Source organism: Martes martes (genome assembly GCF_963455335.1).
Source record: "Martes martes genome assembly, chromosome: 6".
Classification (NCBI taxonomy): Eukaryota; Metazoa; Chordata; class Mammalia; order Carnivora; family Mustelidae; genus Martes; species Martes martes.
Window position 1 is genome coordinate 146857791 of NC_137893.1, and position 23347 is coordinate 146881137.

At 38.4% G+C, this 23347-nt stretch overlaps 2 protein-coding genes across 2 annotated transcripts; both read left to right on the top strand.

The window, feature by feature from the left end:
• Positions 1-5695: 5695 nt before the first annotated feature.
• LOC308344168 (olfactory receptor 2W3-like) lies at positions 5696-6616 on the top strand (the record flags this gene model as incomplete). The annotated part of the gene is made up of 1 exon (XM_080805648.1): positions 5696-6616. One exon carries the CDS (start codon positions 5696-5698, stop codon positions 6614-6616), a length of 921 nt encoding a protein of 306 aa, XP_080661774.1.
• Positions 6617-18878: 12262 nt separating this feature from the next.
• LOC308344437 (putative olfactory receptor 2B8) lies at positions 18879-19871 on the top strand (the record flags this gene model as incomplete). Its single annotated transcript, XM_080805979.1, has 1 exon — positions 18879-19871. One exon carries the CDS (start codon positions 18879-18881, stop codon positions 19869-19871), a length of 993 nt encoding a protein of 330 aa, XP_080662105.1.
• Between the last annotated feature and the right edge of the window lie 3476 nt (positions 19872-23347).

The following is a 23347-nucleotide window of genomic DNA, read 5'->3' on the forward strand; positions in this document are numbered from 1 at the left end:
GTAGAGTGTTTAAATAACTTGCCCGAGGTCTGTTATACTCAACAGCATTACTAGGATATGAAACCATGCTCAAGTTTGGACTCCTTAGCACTACGCTGACTCTCTCAACTATTTATTGGTCACTCAAGTCAAGATATTCAGAAGAAGTTAAATGTGCAGATCTAGATTTCAGAATAAAAATTTAAGAGCTGTTGATTTAGCAATCACCAGCATATGAATGGTATTTGAGTCAAATGTAAAGAAGATATCATTCAGAATAAATTCACTTTGAATTTTTTTTTTTTTTTTTTTTAGTTTATCTATTTGTTAGAGAGAGAGCAAGCGAGCACAGGCAGACAGAGTGGTAGGCAGAGGCAGAGGGAGAAGCAGGCTCCCCGCCGAGCAAGGAGCCCGATGTGGGACTCGATCCCAAGACGCTGGGATCATGACCTGAGCCCAAGGCAACTGCTTAACCAACTGAGCCACCCAGGCGTCCCCAGAATAAATTCACTTTGATTTGAGTCCAAATTCAAAGAAGTCCTAACACCCAAGATTTGTGCTGAGCAATAGAGCCATTATCAATGCTCCTACTTCCTTTGTATGACATTGACAACGTTTGATACTTTTGTCCATATCAGTCAATTCCATTTCACAGTGGAATAGACAAGAATTAACAGTGGAATAAAAGAAAAAGATGGCAATTTAATGAAAATAATACTAATAATTAGAACAAAATAAGTAGTCTTTATCACATTGTTGCAATGCAGTTCAATATGCTATGAGATATAATTACATACATGACTTCATCCTTACAATACTATTTTAAGGTGTGCACTTTTAAAAAAATTTAATTAAAAAAAAATTTTTTTTTTTGAGAGAGACAGTGCATGCACTAGCGGGGGTAGAGGCACAAAGGGAGAGGGAGAGAAAGAATCTTAAGCAGACTCCACATAAAATCTGATGTGGAGCTCAAACCCATGACCCTGAGATCATGACCTGAGCTGAAATCAAGACCTGGACACTTAACCGACTGAGTTCCCAGGAGTCCCAGGCTTGCACTTTTCCATTCCTAGTTCACAGATATGAAAACTGAGAACAGAGTGGTTAAAAATCTTGGCTAATGTTATGTAACCAGTAAGGGTAGAGCTAGGACTTGAACAATTGTCATAATATACTGCTTTGAGCTATATATTTTGTATTTATATTTTTCTGAGTAACTATAAGTTTCATTTTAAAAATACATACTTGTATTAAAAATAATATATACAAGAGTTGAAGCTTTGTATATATTATTTTTAATACAAGTATGTACAAAAAGGTCTATGATAAAAAGCAAAAATAATTTCATATGCTATCTTCCAAACCAAACTGCATACTCCAAAGATGGAGTTTTTAACTATTCCTATTTTAGTTCATCATAATAATTCCAAACATATATTTATATCTTGATTCCTTAATCTACCAATTTTAGTATCTGTTGATGGTGCTTTAACTGATATTACTGGCTATCTTATTATTGTCCTTCTTTCACTGATTGTGTAACTTTTAGAATAGACTCAGACTTCTCTACCTCCTTTCATTACATTTGCAAATCTCTATTTTTTTTTAAAGATTTTATTTATTTATTTGACAGAGAGAGATCACAAGTACACAGAGAGGCAGGCAGAGAGAGAGGGGGGGAAGCAGGCTCCCCACTGAGCAGGGAGCCTGACACAGGGCTCCATCCCAGGACCCTGAGACCATGAACCGAGCCTAAGCCAGAGGCTTAACCCCCCGAGCCACCCAGGTGCCCCAGTTTGCAAATTTCTTCTCTCTCTTGCCTTCCTTCTACTCATCCTCTATGGGACACCTGGGAGGTCTTTCCAACACTAAGTCTGGCTTGTCAAATTTGACAAGTTTCCTAACATCTCTAACTCCCTAACAGGTAAAGGAGAATGAGATTAGCAAAATTGGTTTATCACAGAGATAAGACAGAAAATCACAGTTCTTCCCATTTGTCCACACATGTTTCCACCCACCTGACACCTAGAGAAAATGAATGTTCAATAAGTAAGAAAAAGATAAGCATATAAAATATTTTATGACATAAAATAAATTATTCTGATCATAATTATTGATTTAGATAATTAAAAAGTAAGATCAACCAATACTATCTGCCAATATAGAGTGATAGATAGATAAAATATTATATATTCTCTATAATTATTGATTTAAAATAATTGCAAAAAGCATGTTTAACTATTGTTACTCTGTGAGCATGGGAAAATAAATTGTCATGTTGGTTTTCTAATAATTTCAATCATAATCCTTTTCAATAATTATTTTAGGTTATCTTTGCAATATCCAGTTTTCCAAAAAAGGTTACTTTTAGCAATTTATATTGGTCAGTATATAGTTATGTTTGAATTTGTCACTTATTTTTAAATTTAAAATCTAGCAACTTGTGGACAATAACAATTACATATTTCTTATTTGCTTAAGAAAACTGAGTTTTGGTGACATTTCCTTAGCTGGATTTGTCTTCCATTGACTTCTTTGACATTCTTCTTCAATTGAGACCAAAACAGTGACTAAAGGACTCAAATAATTGGATTCACCTGAAATGCATCAAATGGAAGATTACTGAGGCCATGGATTAATGAATTATCTTTCTATTTCAGTCTTGTGTGTAGAAATTTGGCTTGACAAACAGGCCTGGACCTGAATCCCACATCTACAGCTTCCTGACTGTGCATCCTTGGTAAGTTACTTAGTACCTGTATCCTTCAAATTCAGGTATGAGGATTAAATGAGACAGTCTAAGAAAATACTTAGCACAGTGCTTGATAATATTGTTGGTGATTGTACATTGATCTGTGTGAGTTTTAATAAATGTTTGTTCCTCCCACTAGACTATAAATCAATGAGATAAATTACTATCTATTCTTTTAGGCAGCATATCTCTAGCATGTAATACGGTGAGTGATATAGAATAGGAGCTCCATAAATATTTATTGAATACAGAATTACTTATTAATATAAATGTTTTTAGTAATTTTTATTTCACAGATGATAATCTTAACTTCTCCAACCTAAGGCTGTATTGACATACAGCTTAGCAGAGCTCTTTTTAAATCACTTAGAGTAACACATCTAGTCAAAAGTTTGCTTCTCAAGTCATCTATACAGCTATAATTAAATTAATTTAAACTGGCTAAAATTGTTTAGTCTTTGCTGATAACACTGCTAATATTTAAACTCAAAATAGCATGGGAAAAATTCTTGTCTTGATCATATATAATACAAACCTAGTCTTTCCTGCTTATAAGAGTAATAACTAATATCTCTAGCATGGTTTATTACACGCAAAGCCCTTTACAAACAAAAGTAATGGTGTAAGACATCAGTATGCATGAGTTACTTGTACAGAGGTGGAGGTGGAGATGTGGCTCCTTCACTCTCTCCTCTGCCTCTCCTGGTTCTCTCTTGTCCACGAGCTCTAGTAGGAACTACTTAGGTAACTAAAGGGGTTACCGGCTGATTCACAAAGCTCTTTATGCACCTGAGCTAGAGGTGACTCCCAGGACAATCCACATAGCACCAAGTCAGTCTTCTGACTCAAAACACCATACTCTGTGCAGGGTGCCTGGGTGGCTCAGTTGGTTAAGCATCTGACTCTTAATCTCAGCTCAGGTCTTGATCTCAGGGTCTTGAATTCAAGCCCTGTGTTAGGTGTAGAGCCAAAAATCAAAACAAAAAGAACCCCACCCACCATGTTCTGTAGAGAGAGCACAGGAGACATCATGAATAATTCAAAGTGTTGAAAAATGTCCTTTACATGATAGGACATAAGATCATCTTTGAGTGTTTTAAAGTATGTGATTTTGGCAATGCCTTTGAGACATTAAAATGAAACTAAAACTTTTACTTCTTCAATTACATAATGCAATCAAGGGAATCTTTGGTTCCAGGAAGTATTAAAAGGATTTTGAGTTTTTTCTTGTGCATAGAAATGCTTTTATAAAGAACACATTTATGACCTTTGAATTGATCAGTTTGAAATATGAAAAATTTATTTACCTAGATTTCTTTCTTATATGGCACTTAGTTCTTTCTTGAGTATTAAAAAAAAGCATATATTTTTTAAAACTATATGTCCAGAGTCTCTCATGGTTTGTTTCTCTCTCTGATGACTTCCCATTCAGTTTTCCCTCCCTTTCTCTTTGGTCCTCCATGTTATTCCTTATGTTCCACATATGTGTGAAATCATATGATAATTGTCTTTCTCTACTTGACTTATTTCACTTAGCACCATCCCCTCCAGTTCCATCCATGCCAATGCAAATTGTAGGTATTCGTCCTTTCTGATGGCTGAGTAATATTCCATTGTATAAATGCACCACATCTTTATCCATTCATCTGTTGAAGGACATCTCAGCTCCTTCCACAGTGTGGCTATTGTGAACATGGCTGCTATGAACATTGGGGTGCATGTGCCCCTTATTTCCACTATATCTGTATCTTCTGGGGGTGGGGGGTAAATGCCTAGTAGCGCAACTGCTGGGTCATAGGGTAGCTCTATTTTTAACGTTTTGAGGAACCTCCACACTGTTTTCCAGAGTGGCTGCACCACCTTGCATTCCCACCAACAGTGTAAGAGCGTTCCTCTTTCTCCACATCCTCATCAACATTTGTTGTTTCCTGTCTTGTTAATTTTTGCCATAATATTTCTTCTTCAAATGTTTGGTAGAATTCCCCTGGGAATCCAACTGGCCCTGGCCTCTTGTTTCTTGGGAAATTTTTGATTACAGATTCAGCTTCCTTGCCAGTTATGAGTCTATTCAAGCTTTCTATTTCTTTCTGTTTCAGTTTTGGTAGTTGATAAGTTTCCAGCAATACATCATTTCTTCCAAATTGCCTAATTTGTTGGCCTATAGTTGCTCATAATATGTTCTTAAAATTGTTTGTATTTCTTTGGTATTGGTTGTGATCTCTCCTCTTTCATTCATGATTTTATTAATTTGGGTCCTTTCTCTTTTCTTTTGATAAGTCTGGCTACAGGTTTATCAATCTTATTAATTCTTTCAAAGAACCAGCTCCCAGTTTCCTTGATCTGTTCTACTGCTGTTCTGGTTTCTATTTCATTGATTTCTGCTCTAATCTTAATTATTTTTCTTCTCCTTCCTGGTTTAGACTTTATTTGCTATTCTTTCTCCAGATTCTTTAAGTGTAAGTTTAGCGTGTGTATTTGAGACTTTTCTAAATTTTTTTTAAAGATTTTATTTATTCATTTGACAGATAGAGATCACAAGTAGGCAGAGAGGCAGGCGGAGAGAGAGGAGGAAGCAGGCTCCCCGCTGAGCGGAGAGCCTGATGCGGGTGTTCAGAATGATTTGACAGTTATCTAGCTAAATTCAAGGGACCAGGTGAAATGAGGTCCCCTACCCTTCTGTCATCTTGCCTCCAGAAAATCCTTTTCCTATCTTTTATAGGTGTCTATTTTCCAAAAAATTCTACAGTGATCTCTACTTTTTTTGGTATCCAAAAAGAAACAAAAGAAGCTAATAAAACGAGATATTCTTCCTAAAATATACAATCTATATCTGCACAGAATACTGAAATCTTACTTAATTATTTGCACTTGCTATTACTCTGGTCTTAGTCCCTTAGCCTACTTCACTAAGTGCATTGTGATTCTATCTGCTTCCTTGTAGGCCTGTATTGATGGTCCATTGTCATGACCAACCAGAGCTGCCAGGACCGGTTCATCTTGTTGGGTTTCTCAGACAGACCCCAGCTAGAGCAGACCCTCTTTGTGTTTGTTCTCATCTTCTATCTTGTGACCTTGGTGGGCAATGTTGTCATTATCTTGGTGTCCCGCCTGGACCCCTGCCTCCACACGCCCATGTACTTCTTCCTTACCAACCTGTCCTTCCTAGACCTCTGTTTTACCACCAGTTCCATTCCCCAGCTGCTTTTCAACCTGGGTGGCCCAGACAAGACCATCAGTTACACGGGTTGTGCCATCCAGCTGTTCATGTTCCTGGGTCTGGGTGGCACAGAATGTGTCCTCCTGGCAGTCATGGCTTATGACCGCTTCACTGCAATCTGCAAGCCCCTCCACTATTCCATCATTATGCACCCTCAGCTCTGTTGGAAGCTGGTGTCTGTGGCCTGGGGTATCGGGCTCCTCAACTCCTTGGCTATGTCTCCAGTAACCATGAGGCTGCCACGATGTGGAAGATGTAAGGTGAAACATTTCCTATGTGAGATGCCAGCTCTCATCAAAATTGCCTGTGTGGACACTGTGGCTGTGGAGAGCACGGTTTTCATCTTGTCAGTAATGATTGTCCTGGTGCCCCTGGCGCTCATCCTCGTCTCCTATAACTACATTGCCCTAGCAGTGCTGAGCATGAAATCAGCCACGGGAAGAAGGAAGGCTTTCAACACATGTGGGTCCCACCTCACCGTGGTCTCATTGTTTTATGGGAATATTATCTATATGTATATGCAACCAGGAAATAATTCTTCTCAGGACCAAGGGAAATTCCTTACCCTCTTCTACAACTTGGTGACCCCCATGTTGAACCCTGTCATCTACACACTGAGAAACAAGGATGTAAAAGGTGCCCTGAGTAGGCTTGTGTCCAGAAAGTAAGGTGACTGTGACTTTTTCCAAAGTCTGCTTCTTTTACTTAGTTACCAGAAAGAAATAATTCTTGAAGTGTAATTTTAGAATTCACTGAAATCTTCCAACCTACCCAGTAAAAATTTCCAGGGATGGAGTCTGGGAATATATATTTTAAAGCCCCAATATGATGCTGATGATAAACTAGGTTAGACATAAATTTTAATTTGGATAGTATCTTATGTCTACCCTTCAAATCATCTTTCCTCCTCCTTTCCAAGTTGGTCATATGTAATTAAAACCCAATACAACTATAAATCAATGCTTCAGTATTGTGGACTGACTGAAGTTATGCCCAAATAAAATCATATGATGATCTTTTTTCTCATTAGTACTTTGTGTAATTGTCATTTTATCATGGAATTGAGCCAATGGAGTGCCAAAATACAATACTTTTTGTCTTCTGATATCTTTAAATTTCACTGTCTGGAGAAGATGGAGCCATTACCCTAAACACAGTCTATGATATTTAAATTATTTGAGCTTTGCTTTGTTTCACAATCAGCTATATTAAAATGATCTGGACAGACATTTTATTTGTTTTGGACATAGATCCTAAAGTCCCAACCACTGAAGCTCTAATTTTAGTAAGTCTGGAAATATTTGTGTTGAAAAAGTGTCTTGTAGGGGGCACCTGGGTAGCTCAGTTGGTTAACATCTGTTTTCAGCTCAGGTTGTGATCCCAGGATCCTGCAACCGAGCTCTGCGTTGGGCTCCCTGCTCAGTGGGGAGCTTGCTTCTCCTTCTCCCATTCCCCCTGCTTGTTCTCTCTGTCAAATAAATAAATAAAATCTTAAAAAAGAAAAGAAAAAATGTCTTGTGTAGTTTTAACATGGATTTAAGTTTGAAAACAAACAATCCATTCTAGATCTTTTCATTGACAGATTAGGAAACTGAGGCATGGTGAAACATATTTATAATCAAAGAGACCATGAATAGTGGACCTAAAATTTTTTATTATTGTATTACATGTTTTTATTATTATATTCTGAATATAAATATGTTTCACCATATTTATTCAATTTTATTTTATTTATTTTCACCATGTGGGTCCCACCTCACCGTGGTCTCATTGTTTTATGGGAATATTATCTATATGTATATGCAACCAGGAAATAATTCTTCTCAGGACCAAGGGAAATTCCTTACCCTCTTCTACAACTTGGTGATCCCCATGTTGAACCCTGTCATCTACACACTGAGAAACAAGGATATAAAAGGTGCCCTGAGTAGGCTTGTGTCCAGAAAGTAAGGTGACCGTGACTTTTCTAAAGTCTGCTTCTTTTACTTAGTTACCAGAAAGAAATAATTCTTGAAGTGTAATTTTAGAATTCACTGAAATCTTCCAACCTACCCAATAAAAATTTCCAAGGATGGAGTCTGGGAATATATATTATAAAGCTCCAATATGATGCTGATGATAAACTAGGTTAGACATAAAATGTTATATTAGTTTCAGGTGTATAACATAAGGAAGGAGTCAACAGTTCTATACATTACACAGTGCTCTCACCATATGTGTAGTCACCCATACAATATTACTATAATATTACTGGTTATATTCCCTATGCTATACTTTCCATTTTTGTGACATTTATTTTATGACTGGAAGCTTGTCCTTCTTAATCCCCTTTATCTATTTCACCCATGCTCCCACCCCCATCCCCTTTGGCAACCACCAGTTGTCTGTATTTATGAATCTGTTTCTGATTTGCTTGCTTGTTCCTTTGTTTTGTTTTTTAGATTCCACATTTAGTGAAATCATCCAATATTTGTCTTTCTCTGTCTGATTTATTTCACACAGCATATTTCATTTACCTCTAGGTCCATCCATGTTGTTGCAAATGACAAGATATTATTCTTTTTAAAATCATGGGGATGAAAGGCACTGCATAGGAAATATAGTAAATGATATCATAACATTGTATGGTGACAGATGGTAGCTACACGTGCGGTGAACATAGCATAATGTATAGATAAATTGAATAATTATATTCTACATCTGAAACTAATGTCACATCACATGTCCACTACACTTACATTTAAAAAATATTCTTAAAAGTGATCTAATTCTTTTTTATGGCTGAGAAATATAGTAAAGATTTTAACATAAGTGTCTGAATTCATCAGGATGAGTGTAAATGTCTTTACTTTTTAAATACGAATTTTATTGAAGGGATTGTTAAAAACCACAATAATGAAAACCAATACGGAAGCCATGTATGTGCTGCCACACATACATGGATCTTTATCACACACAAGCCTTATGGGGGTGTGCAAAGTTGCAAGCAATTAATTTTCACTTAGAAAAAAAATTCAAGGGGCGCCTGGCTGGCTCCCTTGGTTGAACATTTAACTTTTGGTTTCGGCGCAGGTCATGATCTTAGGGTCGTGAGATCAAGCCCCTGGACCAGGCTCTGTGCTCAGCAGGGAGTCTGCTTGAGATTTCTCTCTCTCTCTCTCTCTCAAATAAATAAATAAGTAAATAAAATCTTAAAAAAAAAAAGAAGAAAGAATTCAAAAGTCTTCTCACTCTGATTCACCTTAAGAATAAGCGTCTTACACATGAAAAGTGCTCCATATCACTGGGCATCAGGGAAATACAAATCAAAACCACAATGAGATACCACCTCACACCACTCAGAATGGCTAAAATTAACAAGTCAGGAAATGACAGATGCTGGCGAGGATGCAGAGAAAAGGAAACCCTCCTACACTGCTGGTGGGAATGCAAGCTGGTGCAACCACTCTGGAAAACAGCATGGAGGTTCCTCAAATAGTTGAAAATAGAACTACCCTATGGCCCAGCAATCGCACTACTGGGTACTTACCCTAAAGATACAAATGTAGTGATCTGAAGGGGCACGTGCACCCAAATGTTTATAGCAGCAATGCCCACAATAGCCAAACTATGGAAAGAACCTAGATGCCCATCAACAGGTGAATGGATAAAGATGTGGTATATATACACAATGGAATACTATGCAGCCATTGAAAGAAATGCAATCTTGCCATTTGGGACGAGGAACTAGAGGGTATTATGCTGAGTGAAGTAAGTCAATCAGAGAATGACAATTATCATAAGACCTCCCTGATATGAGGAATTTGAGAGGCAAAGTGGGGGCTTTGGCGGGGGGGAGGAAAAAATGAAACAAGATGGGATCAGGAGGGAGACAAACCATAAGAGACTCTTAATCTCACAAAACAAACTGAGGGTTGTCGGGGGGAGGGGGTTAGGGAGAGGGTGGTTGGGTTATGGACATTGGGTAAGGTAAGTGCTATGGTGAGTGCTGTGAAGTGTGTAATCCTGGTGATTCACAGACATGTACCCCTGTGGCTAATAATATATTATATGTTAATTTAAAAATTTAAAAAAAAAAGAATAAGCGTCTTATCCTGGCAAGCCCTTTAAATAGCTACATTATCAATTAAAAATTTCAAGGACACATTGCTAGACATAGCTTTGGAGCAAGGCATAAAATAAAAGTTAACTAAATAATTGTATTATATTGTTTTCTTTTTATTGAAGATATTTTTATTGAAGATAAATTTTTATTGAAGATATATCTCTTTTCCTAAAAAGCATATTAAGCACGATTATGGGCTGGATACGACATTAAGTAGTATCCTTTTGTAGCCATGCAGAAAAGCAGTAAATGTCATTTAAAAGAATGCTAAAGGAGAGGTTTCCTGGAGTAAAGCCAGGTAAGGACAACTTTACTTCTCAGCTTAGAAGGTGTTTCTGTCACTGAAGACCTTCACTTTCCCGTCCACAGTCACTCCCATCAGACAGTTCACATTGCTTCATTTTTCTCTCTTACGCCAATAGTCCACACATACAAATTGATTCCAAACACCAGACATTATATTTCCAATTATTTTCTGGCCAAAATCATATCTATGGGATGAACACATTTAACTTTTATAAATCAAACTCAACCTTTGTAAAGCGGAATATTTTTGTCTCAAGTCATCTTTTTTCTACAACAGAAAGAATGTTTACAAAGACTGAAAACATTAGTGACATCCTTGGCTTCTATCTCTGTCTTTATTTGGAATCCTCAGCAATCAAAATCATTCAGGTCTTAGCATGTAATAGAGACTCAGTAAAACATTTGCTGATTGAGTGAATAAAAAGGTTTATTATCCTGTATTTTTCTTATGAAAATGATCATTTAATGTGCAAATAATAAGACATGTATCTCTTTTTAGAAATCCCTCTGTACCCACTTGACCCACAAAAGTAGGAATTCTGAGAAGAGACCACACACAAAGCTGGGGCCTCAAAAGGCTATCACCTTGGAGGAAGGGTGCATAAGAAATGCACCCATAGTGCAGAAGACAGAAAAGAAACTTGCTCCTCTTGACTTGGGAGAATAACAGTATCTGGTGGGTGAGGAGAAGGCTTTATCCTGAATATTTATGACTTTTAAGTATACCAATGTGTGTATTGGTGTATACCAATGTGTGGTCTAAGAAAACTTGAGAATTGTAGGGTCATCTCCTTCTCTCAGGATGCTTTTATAACTTTCTCTGTCTCTGGTAGACTTTTAAAAATAATTCTCTTGGTTTTTTATTGAGATATAATTCACATTATATTATATTAGTTTCAGATGTACAAAATAATGATTTGATGTTTGTATATATTACAAAATGATCACCACAATAAATCTGGTTAACATCCATCATGTACATAGTTAATACATTATTTTTGTGATGAGAAATTTTAACATTTACTCTTTTAGCAACTTTCAAATATGCAATGCAGTATTATGTCACCATGCTGTACATTATACCCTCATGACATTTATTTTATAACTGGAATTTTATACCTTTGACCCCTTTTACCCATTATGCTCACCCTCCCCCATCCTCCCCACCTGGCAACTATCAATTTGTTAAATCTATTCTCTGTATCTATAAGCTCACTTTTGTTTGTTTTTAGTTCTGCATATAAATGAGATCATACAGTATTTGTCTTTCTGTCTTTCTCTATCTGGCTTATTTTGCTTAGCATAATACCCTGAAAGTTCACCCATATTGTTGCTGATGGCAAGATTTCCTTTTTAATGGCTAAATAATATTCCATTGTATATTCACACATCAATGGACATACCTGTTAGGATGGCTATTATAAAAAACACAAGAGACAACAAGTGGTGGCCAAGATGTGGAGAAAGGAAACCTTTGTGCCCTGTTGGTGGGAACAGTAACTGGTGCAGACACTATGGAAAATAGTATGGAGGTTCCTCAAAAAATAAAAATAGAACTACCCTATGATCCAGCAGTTCCATTTCTGGGTATTTATCCAAAGGAAATGACTCATTATCTCAAAGAGATATCTGTACTCCCATGTTCATAGCAGTTTTAGTCACTGTCCCAAGGTATGGAAACAATCCAAAGTATTCACCAGTGTATGAATGCATAAAGAAACTTTGGTATGGGGCACCTGGGTGGTTCAGTCAGTTAAGCATCCCACTCTTGGTTTTGGCTCAAGTCATGATCTCAGGGCTGTGAGATTGAGCCCCATGTTGGGCTCCCCACTTGGTAAAAGGTCTGCTTGAGATTCTTTCTCTCCCTCTCCTTCTGCCCCTCTCCCCTCTAAAATAAATAAATAAATCTTTTTAAAAAAGAAATTGCGGTATATACACACAATGGAATATTATTTAGCCTTTTAAAAAGAGGAACTCCTGTCACTTATGACAACATGGATGTTCCTGGAGGATGTTGTGCTAAGGGAAATAAGATATAAGAGATACAAGTTTGCCAGGCAGACAAAGACAAATACTGCATGGTATTTCTCACACGCAGGGGAAAAAAGTACAACTCGTAAAAACAGAATAAAAAAAGTATTTGCCAGGGGCTGGGGAATTGCTGGTGGGGGTGGGGTGGAAATAAAGAGAAGCTGGTAAAAGGGTACAAACTTTCAGTTATAAGATGCATGAGGTCTGAGGATCTAACATATAGCATGATGTCTATCATTGATAACATTGTATTGTATAATCAAAATTTGTTAAGAGACTAGAACTCAAATGTTCTCACACACACAAAAAGATAAACATGTGAGATGACGGATGTGTTAATCAACTCGATGGGGAAATCCTTTCACAAGGTATATGTATAACATCATGTTGTACACTTTAAAAATCTTAGTTTTATTTGTCAATTATACCTCAATAAAGCTTGGGGGGGGCAGTGGAAAGGACTTCATTGGAAGACCTGAAGCTAATGTTTTCACTAACAAACAGTGGATGTAGTCCCCATGTTTAAGAACCATTGGAAAAAAATTTATATGTTGGGGAGGTGAAATTTTTTGCATGATAAAAACCACTCATTCAACTATAACATTAACAAAAAACTATGATCCTTGAAGAAAGTCTTGAATTAATAATGGAATATGGTGTATGGGAAAATAAGACAAGATAGTATCTTTCAAATGAACCAAAATAATAGAATAACAAATGCATAATAGAATAGAATGTTGGCCCCAAAATGGAAAGGTGTACCCAGCGATTAATACATGGTAGGTTTGTTCCCACAATTAAAAACAACAGGATCCATAGAATAAACACAGATTTATATATTAAGGGTGTGCTTTTTATTTAATCTTGTAGACAGTGATTGCCAAGACTATTTTTAAGCAAGGAATGATGTGGTTGTGTCAGTTTTAGGAAAAATAATTCAGATAATGCTGTAGAAGCTTGGAGTTGGTGTGGTTGGAGGATCTCTTAGGAGATGAATTAAATGGTTTGGGCAAGAGTAAGAAGATACGAAATAACATTGACAACAAATCAAAAATGTGTGCTAGACAGTGAATGTATTCTAAAAATATGTCAGAGAGAGTCAACAAAGCATAGCTTCAGTGTTTGGATAAAAACAGAGGGAAGAATCAAGAATAATTCAGGGGGTTCTCACTGCGGTCGTTGAGGGTTTGGTATGGAGATTTTGAAAATCTAACATGTAGAACAGCACTGCTTTCAGACCATGATACATCAGATTGTAAAACTGTGGAAATTTTAGAGTTCACGAATAATACTGTGTATATAGCCAGGATTCCATTTGCTTTAGTATGGAACTCAATAGGTGGTCTAAACTGTGGATATGGATTGGAGATTCATCTTACAGACAGACTGTAGCTCACTGCATGGAAATGACAAAGTATCGCAGGAAGAGTGTGGAGAGAGGAGAGCCAAGGATAGAATCTTGGGAAATCGAAACATTGAAGTTTGTGCCCAATGAGAAAGAACTGAGAACTAAGGGCCCAAGAAATAATAGGAAAACAGGGAGAAGCCAATGGATAGTATCACATCATGAAGGATGGAAACATCATCAATGCCATATTATACCAAGTCAGAGGACAGTGAGCTCATCTGCTTTGTGTAATGGAAGAATATTAAAGATTTTACAGAAAGCAGTTTCACCAGAGTGGTAGGGGAAGATGGCAAAAGAGCAGGTAGAAGTATTGATGGGAGAAGAAAAGATATGGACACTTTGTGTCCAGTCAAAAAGATGAAATTTACAAGGAGGGTAGCTAGAAGATGGTGGGAAAGGAGGAGAGTTTCATTCTAATTTTATTTTTCTGATAGGATAGAGGAGCATATTTTTAGACAATGAACAAACAGATAATGGGATATAAGGAGCTAAACAAAGAACAGATTAAAGATAACAGTAATAAGTTCTCAAAAAAGTTGGAAGGTAATAGAGTTGATTACACCATTGGAAAATAATTTTCTTAGGTGAGTCAGTAACAAAGAAAGATTATAACTAACATGAGGGGGGGAAGGCAAAGAAATTTGTCTTTTAAGTAGGAAAAGAAGATAGTTCTGAAAATAAGGATGGAGAACCTAAAGCATGGCCCTGGAGACCTAATGTACAGCGTGGGAACTATACTTAATAATAGTATATTGTATATTTGGAAATTGCTGAGAGGACAGATCCTAAATATTCTCCTCACAAGAAGAAAAAAGGTAACTATGTGCAGCATAGATGTTAACCAGACTTACTGTGGTGATGATTTCACAGTATATACAAGAACTGAATCACTACGTTGTATGCCTAAAATGAACACAGTGTTATGACAATTGTATCTCAAGGAACTTAAACACTAGCAAAATATATTGTAACTAATATTATTAAATGGGGTAGGTAAATGGAAGTTAAGTAGAGACGACAGTTTCACTCCCAGTCAATCTGGCCAGAAGAGATTGACGACCTGTTGATGCAGAGCCTTCCTCTTTGGCTGCCTCTGGGGAACCAAACTCTGAAGACTGCAACTGAGGTTAATGAGTTACATGGGGCAGGACACTCCTGGGACCACTAAAAATAAACACATACTCAGTCCCTAAAGCATGTACTTTGACTTTGGCGACTTATAAAAATATCCGTCAGATGTAATATTAGCCCTTTTATTCATGGGCAGATTCCGTAGGCCTCATAGATTCCACTATAATTTATCCTTCTTCTTGTGCCCCCAAACGCTGAAATGAGTGGGCGATCTTCATGGGTAAACCCTGGGGACGAGACAACTTATACTAACATTAGTTGTAAAGAGAACTGGTACTACCTTTAACGGAGCCTGAGGGAGGAGCAATTTTGACTTCCCTTGCCTTTGAGAGTCACCATTGCCAAGGATTATCCTGTCTAAGGTTGGCATATTTTAAATACATGAATCTGGGTTTATGCTAAGGATTCCGTTCGGTTTCAGCCCCGAACACTTGCCTGCAATTCCATGACCACACACCACTTGGCCATCACTCACTGAGTGTATTAGCATTCATGCAGACACATGAGCTTTCATCTGCGGACATCGTCATCAATATATCAGTCTCTCAGGGTCATAGAAGTGCACTGATCCTTCAAAGACCATCCTGCTTCTTCCAAGAGGTAGCTGGATATCTGCAATCTTTGATATTCTTCCCTGGAAGAAGATGCCATATTCTCACCCTAACATTCAAGTGCTCCTAATAGCTGGGGTTGTTCCCTTTACTCCTGATTCCTCAGACCCCAAAAGGTGCTGGTGTTACACGCAGAACTGGTGTCTATAGGTGAGTTTGCTATTTCCTTAGAGGAAGTTCCAGAGAGAAGAGCAATCTGACGTCCAGATTAACTGAATACCCCTTCACTGGTGAAGTGAAAGAATCTCAGTACTTTCTCTTCGGCTCAGACCGAATGTTGGCTATTAGAGGTCTTACAAGTGCGCAATCTGTGTTTGCGTGTCACATCTGTAAAGTGTAACAAACAGGTGTACAGGAGAAAAACCTTCATTGGATATTCATGCCACATAGGGGGATCTGTTTTTGCTATTACTGAAGGCTTCTGCAATATGAGTAAGAGAATAAGAGAACTTGAAATAAGATAGAACTAATACCTACGCCTTGGTCTTACCACTGTGTGCAGGCATCTATTTATAATAAAGATTTGTTGTAATTTGACAGGCATAATTGCATTATCCTATTGCTATTGAATTGAATTTTGTTCTCCCCTCCCCCCCAAAAAAAGTGTGTTGAAATCCTAACCCCAGTTCAGGTTTAATGGGACTTTATGTGAAAACAGGGTCTTTACAAATGTGTTCAAGTTCAGATACGGTTACACACAATCGGGTGCTCTAATCCAGTATGACTGGTTATTTCTTCTAAGAGGAAAAGAAGATAATGGCAGGCAGTGGAGAACGTCATGTGCCTACAGAGGCAGTAGATGACCTCCTGTGGCTGCAAGTCAAGGAACCCCAAACTGCCGGCAAACAAACATCCAGAAGTTACAATGGCCCACGGATGTATTCTCCCGACAGGCTTCAGAGGCTCTGCCAAGATCTTCATTCTGGACTTTACCTTCCTGAGCTACAAGACAATAAATCCCTGTTGTTTTAAGCCACCTAGCTTGTGGCACTCTGTTATGGAAGTCTCAGAAAATAATACCACAAATGGAAATTTACACTAAAGAGCCCATGTCCATTTAATTCTCCTTTTCTAGTTACAATGAATTTTACATGTTTCTTATCAGAATATATGCTTTCTTGGTTCAGATCACGTTCTGTGCATCACTGAGAAGAACAAAATCATTGAAAATTGTGTTCTTGGCTGAGTTATGAGATGTGTCGGTGCTCTCTGAGAAAGAACGGTTTATTTGGAAACCCTGTAAGAGATTCCACCGGGCACCATGATGGAATGGAGAAGCCCTTTTCTGACCCTTAAAGCCACAAGGAGAGAGGGAAGAAGCAGAGGTAAGTCCCAACAACATGCGACAAAACAAATTCTAACTAATGCCCATTGTCTGATTCTGGATATTTTGGACCAGGGCCTGATAATGTGGAAGATCTAGAAACTAAGAACCATGCTGTTGCTAAAGAACATGCAAGGACTGAGATGGGTGCTTCTTTGAAATGTAAACCTACCAAGTTTCAGTAAAAAGCTAAATGCATTATGTCTTACATTTCTTAATAAAAGCTAGGAACATCATCTCATTTATTTGGAAGAAGAGAAGGCCAGGCGGGGGGGGGGGGGGTGTGGGTGGGGAAGCAGCCTTCAGAATGTCAAAGCTTTTAGTGGTAGATTTATGCATACAACCCAAGTATTCTGATTCCCATTTGATGCATTCTGAAACGTGTTATCCCAAATTAATTTTGTACTTTGGCAACACTGTAACAACAGCCATCAAAACAATCATTTGAAAGGATTTAAGAATAAAAGGAGAAGGGGACCAAGAATACAACAGCAAAGTCAGAATAGAGAGATGGCCAAATATCCTCTTGCCTGGTCGTAGATTTTGCTAAAAGAAAAGTGACATTTGCAAAAGATAGAGTCCTGCAAAGTTCCAGACAACACAGAGTAAAAAAAAAAAAAAAACCTACAGTTTGAATAGTCAAGGCTCTCTGTTATCCATCGTTCAAGATTTCCTTTGCTTTGCTGTTCTCTCTGAATTTCTTTTACCCCTAGACTTTCAATAGACTGTTAAAGGTCTTAATCTTCCATATTCTCACTTATTCAGCACAGACTTTTTGTGACTCTGCTACATGCCAGGCTCTTTTCCAGGCTATGATGATATTATGAGATATTACTCTTGTTTAGGTTGTCTTTACTGTTAAACTTGCATCATGGGATGTGGGGAAGGGAGGGAGGTTATTTCTAAGATCAAGCCCAATATTTTAATAGAAAACAAATGATTCCTCTAAGGTTGGCATTTATGGAAGTACAGAATGGGATGTTTAAAAAATATTTTACTCCATTACATTGAAAAACATTTTTTTTGTTTATTTAGATGTATTTATTTATTTTAACGAGGGAGCAGGGAGAGGGGCAGGGAGGAGAGAGAGAATGCGGAAGGAGACTCCCCACTGAGGGTAGAGCCCATGGCAAGGGGCTCAGTCCCAGAACCCTGAGATCATGACCTGAGCCAAAATCAAGAGTTGGCCACTTAACCGACTGAGCCACCCAGGTGCCCTAAGTTCAAAATCTTTTAAAGGGAGTTGTAATGTAAGACAGAAAGAAAGACCAAACACTGGATTGGTGATTTCCTGAGATTTTGCTGAAATTGGTATCAGCAATGATTACTCAGGATTAGTCCTCCTGCAACATGAATTTTGGACACGATGCATTCTTCAAGCATTTCCAACAGCACTTCCCAATCAATAACCATGATTTCAGCCTCCATTCTCAAATGTTTCATTAGATTTTACATTAAAATGTGATGTTTCCCTTGAATAAAATTGGTGATGGGAAATTTTACTACCTATGCAATTTCAGAGAACACTTTTGCTCTACACAAAACAGAAGTAAGGGAACCAGTGTGATATATTTCAATTCTTGATGAAAAACAAAGAGGGATGGGGGCACTGCAAATTGGCAGCTTATTCAGAACAATTACACTTAAATTTTGGAGAAACTACAATTAGCTTCAGATTTCGTGTCATCATGAAAAGACAGTGTCCCTAGTGGTTAAGAGCTCATGTCTTAGAGTCTGCCTGAACCCTGGTGAGTCTCCCTGGGAAAATGACTGAATCTCCTTCACGCTCAGTTCCCTCATCTGTTCAACAGAGATCATGAACACGTCAACCCCAGAGACTCTCTGGGAGAAAATGCACAGATCTTTTGGACAATGCCTAAAACATGGACGATGCTTCTGTCCCGTGGCTATTTATCACCCCCCTTCTCACCAACGAGGAAGGCACTGTGCAAACCTCTGGAGCTCCCAACCCGCCTCTAGCCCCCGGCTCTAGGAAAACGGAGGTGGATGGAGCATGCAAGATAAGACAATGGAGTCGCCCTTCTTGCACAGGCAGAGTACAAGGGAAAGAGCTAACGAGAGCACCTTCTCCGGATTTCTTCTCCTAGGCTTTTCCAACAGGCCTCAACTGGAAACGCCTCTCTTTGTGGTCATCCTGATCGTCTACTTCTTGAGCTTTCTTGGCAATGGCACGATTATACTTCTGTCTCGGGTGGACACTCGCCTGCACACCCCCATGTATTTCTTCCTCTCCAACCTCTCTTTCATGGATCTTTGTTTGACCACCTGCACAGTCCCTCAGACGCTGGCCAACCTCAAGGGGCGGGACAAGACCATCACCTATGGTGGCTGCGTGACCCAGCTCCTCATCGCCCTGGGGCTCGGGGGCGTGGAGTGTGTGCTCCTGGCGGTCATGGCCTATGACCGCTACGCTGCCGTGTGCCGCCCACTGCACTACCTGGCCATCGTGCACCCGCAGCTTTGCCTGCGGCTGGTGCTAACTGCTTGGCTCACAGGGTTCGGCAACTCGGTGCTGCAGACGGCCCTGACCATGACTCTTCCCCTGTGCGGAAGAAACCAGGTGGACCATTTCTTCTGTGAAGTCCCGGTGATGCTGAAGCTCGCCTGTGCCGACACCTCCATCAACGAGGCTGAGCTCTTCACGGTCAGTGTCTTCTTTCTCGTGGTGCCCCTGTCGCTCATCTTAGTGTCCTACGGCCGAATCACCCGGGCCGTCCTGCAGATGAAGTCGGCCCAGGGGAGGCGGAAGGCCTTCGGAACGTGCGGTTCCCACCTGCTGGTGGTGGTCATCTTCTTCGGCACGCTCATCTCCATGTACCTCCAGCCCCCCTCCAGTTACTCACAGGATGTGAACAAAAGCATCGCGCTCTTCTACACTCTGGTGACTCCCCTGCTGAATCCCCTCATTTACACGCTGAGGAACAAGGAAGTCAAGGGGGCGCTGAGGAGGCTGCTGAGGGCAAATGCCCACGCGAGAGGGAGCTGAGGCAGGACTTGCAGGCCTGAGCGCGGGGGCACGGGGCTGGGGGCGCGGGGCTCTGGGTGACCCCAAGCCAGCGGGTCCTCCTAAAGCACCTGCTCTGTAGGAGGCAACGTTCTAGGGGCTTCGGATCTATCAGCAGTCAAAACGAACACCCCTGCCCCCATGGAGAATATGGGTTTTAAGATGATGTAAAAATAAGCTATGAAATACCATGTCTCGGAATACTTTACAATAATGAGAATACACAGATTATAAGCACAAACAACACCACGAATGATTCTCACAAACACATGTTGAGTGAAAGAAACCAGATACAAAATGGTTAATACTGCCCAAATTTGTATATTCAATGTACTCTTTATTCATGTAAAACTCAAAACCAGGCACAAGGAAAGCACAGGTATTGGAGGTCAGAAGAGTGGGTTCTCAGGGGAGTTGTAACTGGAGGGAGAAATGGGAGAGGTGGATTCTGGATTCTGCTTGTATTCTATTCTGGATCTGGACGCTATTTATGGAAGGGAAACAATGAGTGAAAATTCACCAAATGGACACTGACACTACTTCCACTCTCTGTATGCCTGTTGTACATCAAATCGTTTACTTTTAAAATGTTTAAAATAATCTAGATATTAACAGTTACTATGATGCTAAATGCTCACATTAAGATTTGGGTTCATTTCACACTTGATCTGCCTTTATATTTCAAATGATCTAGATGACTTCTTTCCAGGGTACTGAACTAGAAGAATCTAAACTGTTTTTGACATCCACGATATTTAGCCAATGAGAGAACACTTTACTTTGCTCTCCTTTGAAGACCTCACTCAGAGATCATTTGTACAGTGAGCTCTGATCTTGTCTTCCTTCCAGGTTCACTCACTATTGTTTTTCTGGTCTCTATGTCATATATTTCCATTTTGATATTTTTCTTTCCTTCCTTCTGCTAACTTTGAGCTTTGTTTTTTTTTAACTAGCTCTTACAGGAATGAAGTTAGGTTATTTGTTTTGTTTTGTTTTTAAGAAATTAACTGTATTCCTTTTTATTATTAATTTGTTGGCTTCAAAATCAGTCAGCTATAGGAAATCTATATAGAATGTATTGCATTCTAGAGCCTGGGCCCATCAGAAAATTCTCTCTTGTCTAAATTTTTTATAAACACTAGCTGATAATCTGCATTTCACAGTAGTGAAAGGGTCTGAACTGGGGGCGCCTGGGTGGCTCAGTGGGTTAAAGCCTCTGCCTTCGGCTCAGGTCATGATCCCAGGGTCCTGGGATCGAGCCCCGCATCGGGCTCTCCGCTCCGCGGGGAGCCTGCTTCCTCCTCTCTCTCTCTGCCTGCCTCTCTGCCTACTTGTGATCTCTCTCTCTCTCTCTCTGTCAAATAAAATAAAAATCTTTAAAAAAAAAAAAAAAAAAGAAAGGGTCTGAACGGGCTGACAATTGTCAGATCTGTTTGAAAATTATTTTCCTAATGTAGGCTTTTATTGTGGTAAACCTTCCCATTAGATTGCTTTTGAAGCATCCCATAAATTTTAGTAATAGTGTTTGTATTTTCATTTTTTCAAGATATTTCTTCCTTTCCCTTTGATGTCCTCTTTGACCCATTGTTTCTGAGGTAGGGGGAGGTTATTTAATTTTTCCTATTTGGAAAATTTTCAGCTTTCCTTTTGTTATTGATTTTTAGTCTTATACCACTGTGATCAAATAAAAATACTTGCATGAATTCAATCTTCTTAAATTTGCTCAGACTTGTTTTGTAAATTCTCTTCTGATCTCTCCTGGATGATGTTCCTGTGTGCTTGACAAGAATGTGTATTCTGCTGCTGTTGGATGAAATGGTCCATATATCTCTGCTAAATTTTTTAGGTTAAAGTATGGTTCAAATCCAATATTTCCATGTTGATTTTCTGTTGGAATGATTTATCCATTGTTAATATTAGAATATTGAAATTCCTATGATAATTATGTTATCTATCTCTCCCTTCATATCTGTTGGCATTTGTTTGATATGTTTAGATGATCCATGTTGGATCCCATATATTTACCATTATTATATCTTCTTGATGAGTTGACCCCTTTGTATAATGAAATTTTTTGTCTCTTGTTACCATTTTTGGTTTAAATTCTATTTTGTCTAATATAAACGTACCTACCCCTTCACTCTCAAATATTTACAAAAACAACTAGCACCAATTCTTCTCAAACTCTTCAAGAAAAAGAAAAGGAAGGACACTCCCAAACTCATTTTACAAGATTAGCATTATCCTAACACCAAACACAGATAAATATAACAAAGGAAAAAAAAGAATGAAACCTATCAACCTATATCCCTGGTGAATATTAATGCAAAATTTCTCAATAAAATATCAGCAAACCAAATTCAATAGCACATTAGAAGATTCATACATGATCAAGAAGGTTTTACAACAGGGACACAGGATGAACCAACTACACAAATCTAAAAATGCAATACACCACATTAGTAAAATGAGAGATAAAAACCATATGATTAGATAATAGAGGCAGAAAAACATTTAACAAAATACAACATCTTTTTGTGGTAAACATACTCAACAAAATAGATGTAGAAGGACTATACCTCAACCTAATAAACACCATATATGGCAAATCCGTGACTAACATACTCAATGGCAAAAGGTGGAATGCTTTTCCTCTAAGATCAGGTACAAAACAAGGAAGCTGCCCTTCACTACCCATAAAACATATTATTGGAAGTAAAATCATTTTGCCTAGAAATTATATATATGATCTCATATTAGAAAATCCTAGACACCACCAAAAAACCATTAGAACTTATCAACAAGTTTAGTGAAGTTGCAAAACAGAAACTCAACATATAAATGAGTTGTCCTTCTATACAATAACAGCAAAATATATGAAAAGATTTGTTTAATCCCACTCACCATAGTATCAAATCAATAAAATATTTAGGCATAAATTAAACCAGGAGGCAAAAGACCTGTATACTTAAGACAATAAGAATTTCGTGAAAGAAATGGAAGAACTAAGATATCCTGTGTTCATGAATTGAAAGAATACAGCTAAAATGTCTACAATACTCAAAACCATGATAGATTCAATGCCAACCTTAATAAAATTTAAGCTGCATTTCCGACAGATACAGAAAAAGCAGTCCTAAAATCTCTATGGAGCCACAAAAGTTCACAACTTTTGTGGGAGGACAAAAATTTTGTCGGGTGGGGAAAGCCACTCTGACAAAGAACAAAGCTGGAGGCATCCCACTCCCCGATTCAAACTATATTTTAAAGCTCTAGTAATCAAAACAGTATGGTACTGGCTGAAGAAACCAATACATACACCAAAGGAACAAAATGAACAGCCCAGAAATAAACTCACCAATGTCAGACAACTAATATTTGACAAAGGAGTCAAGAATATTCATGGAGAAACATAATCTCCTTAATAAGTGGTCCTGTGAAAACTGGGTAAGTACATG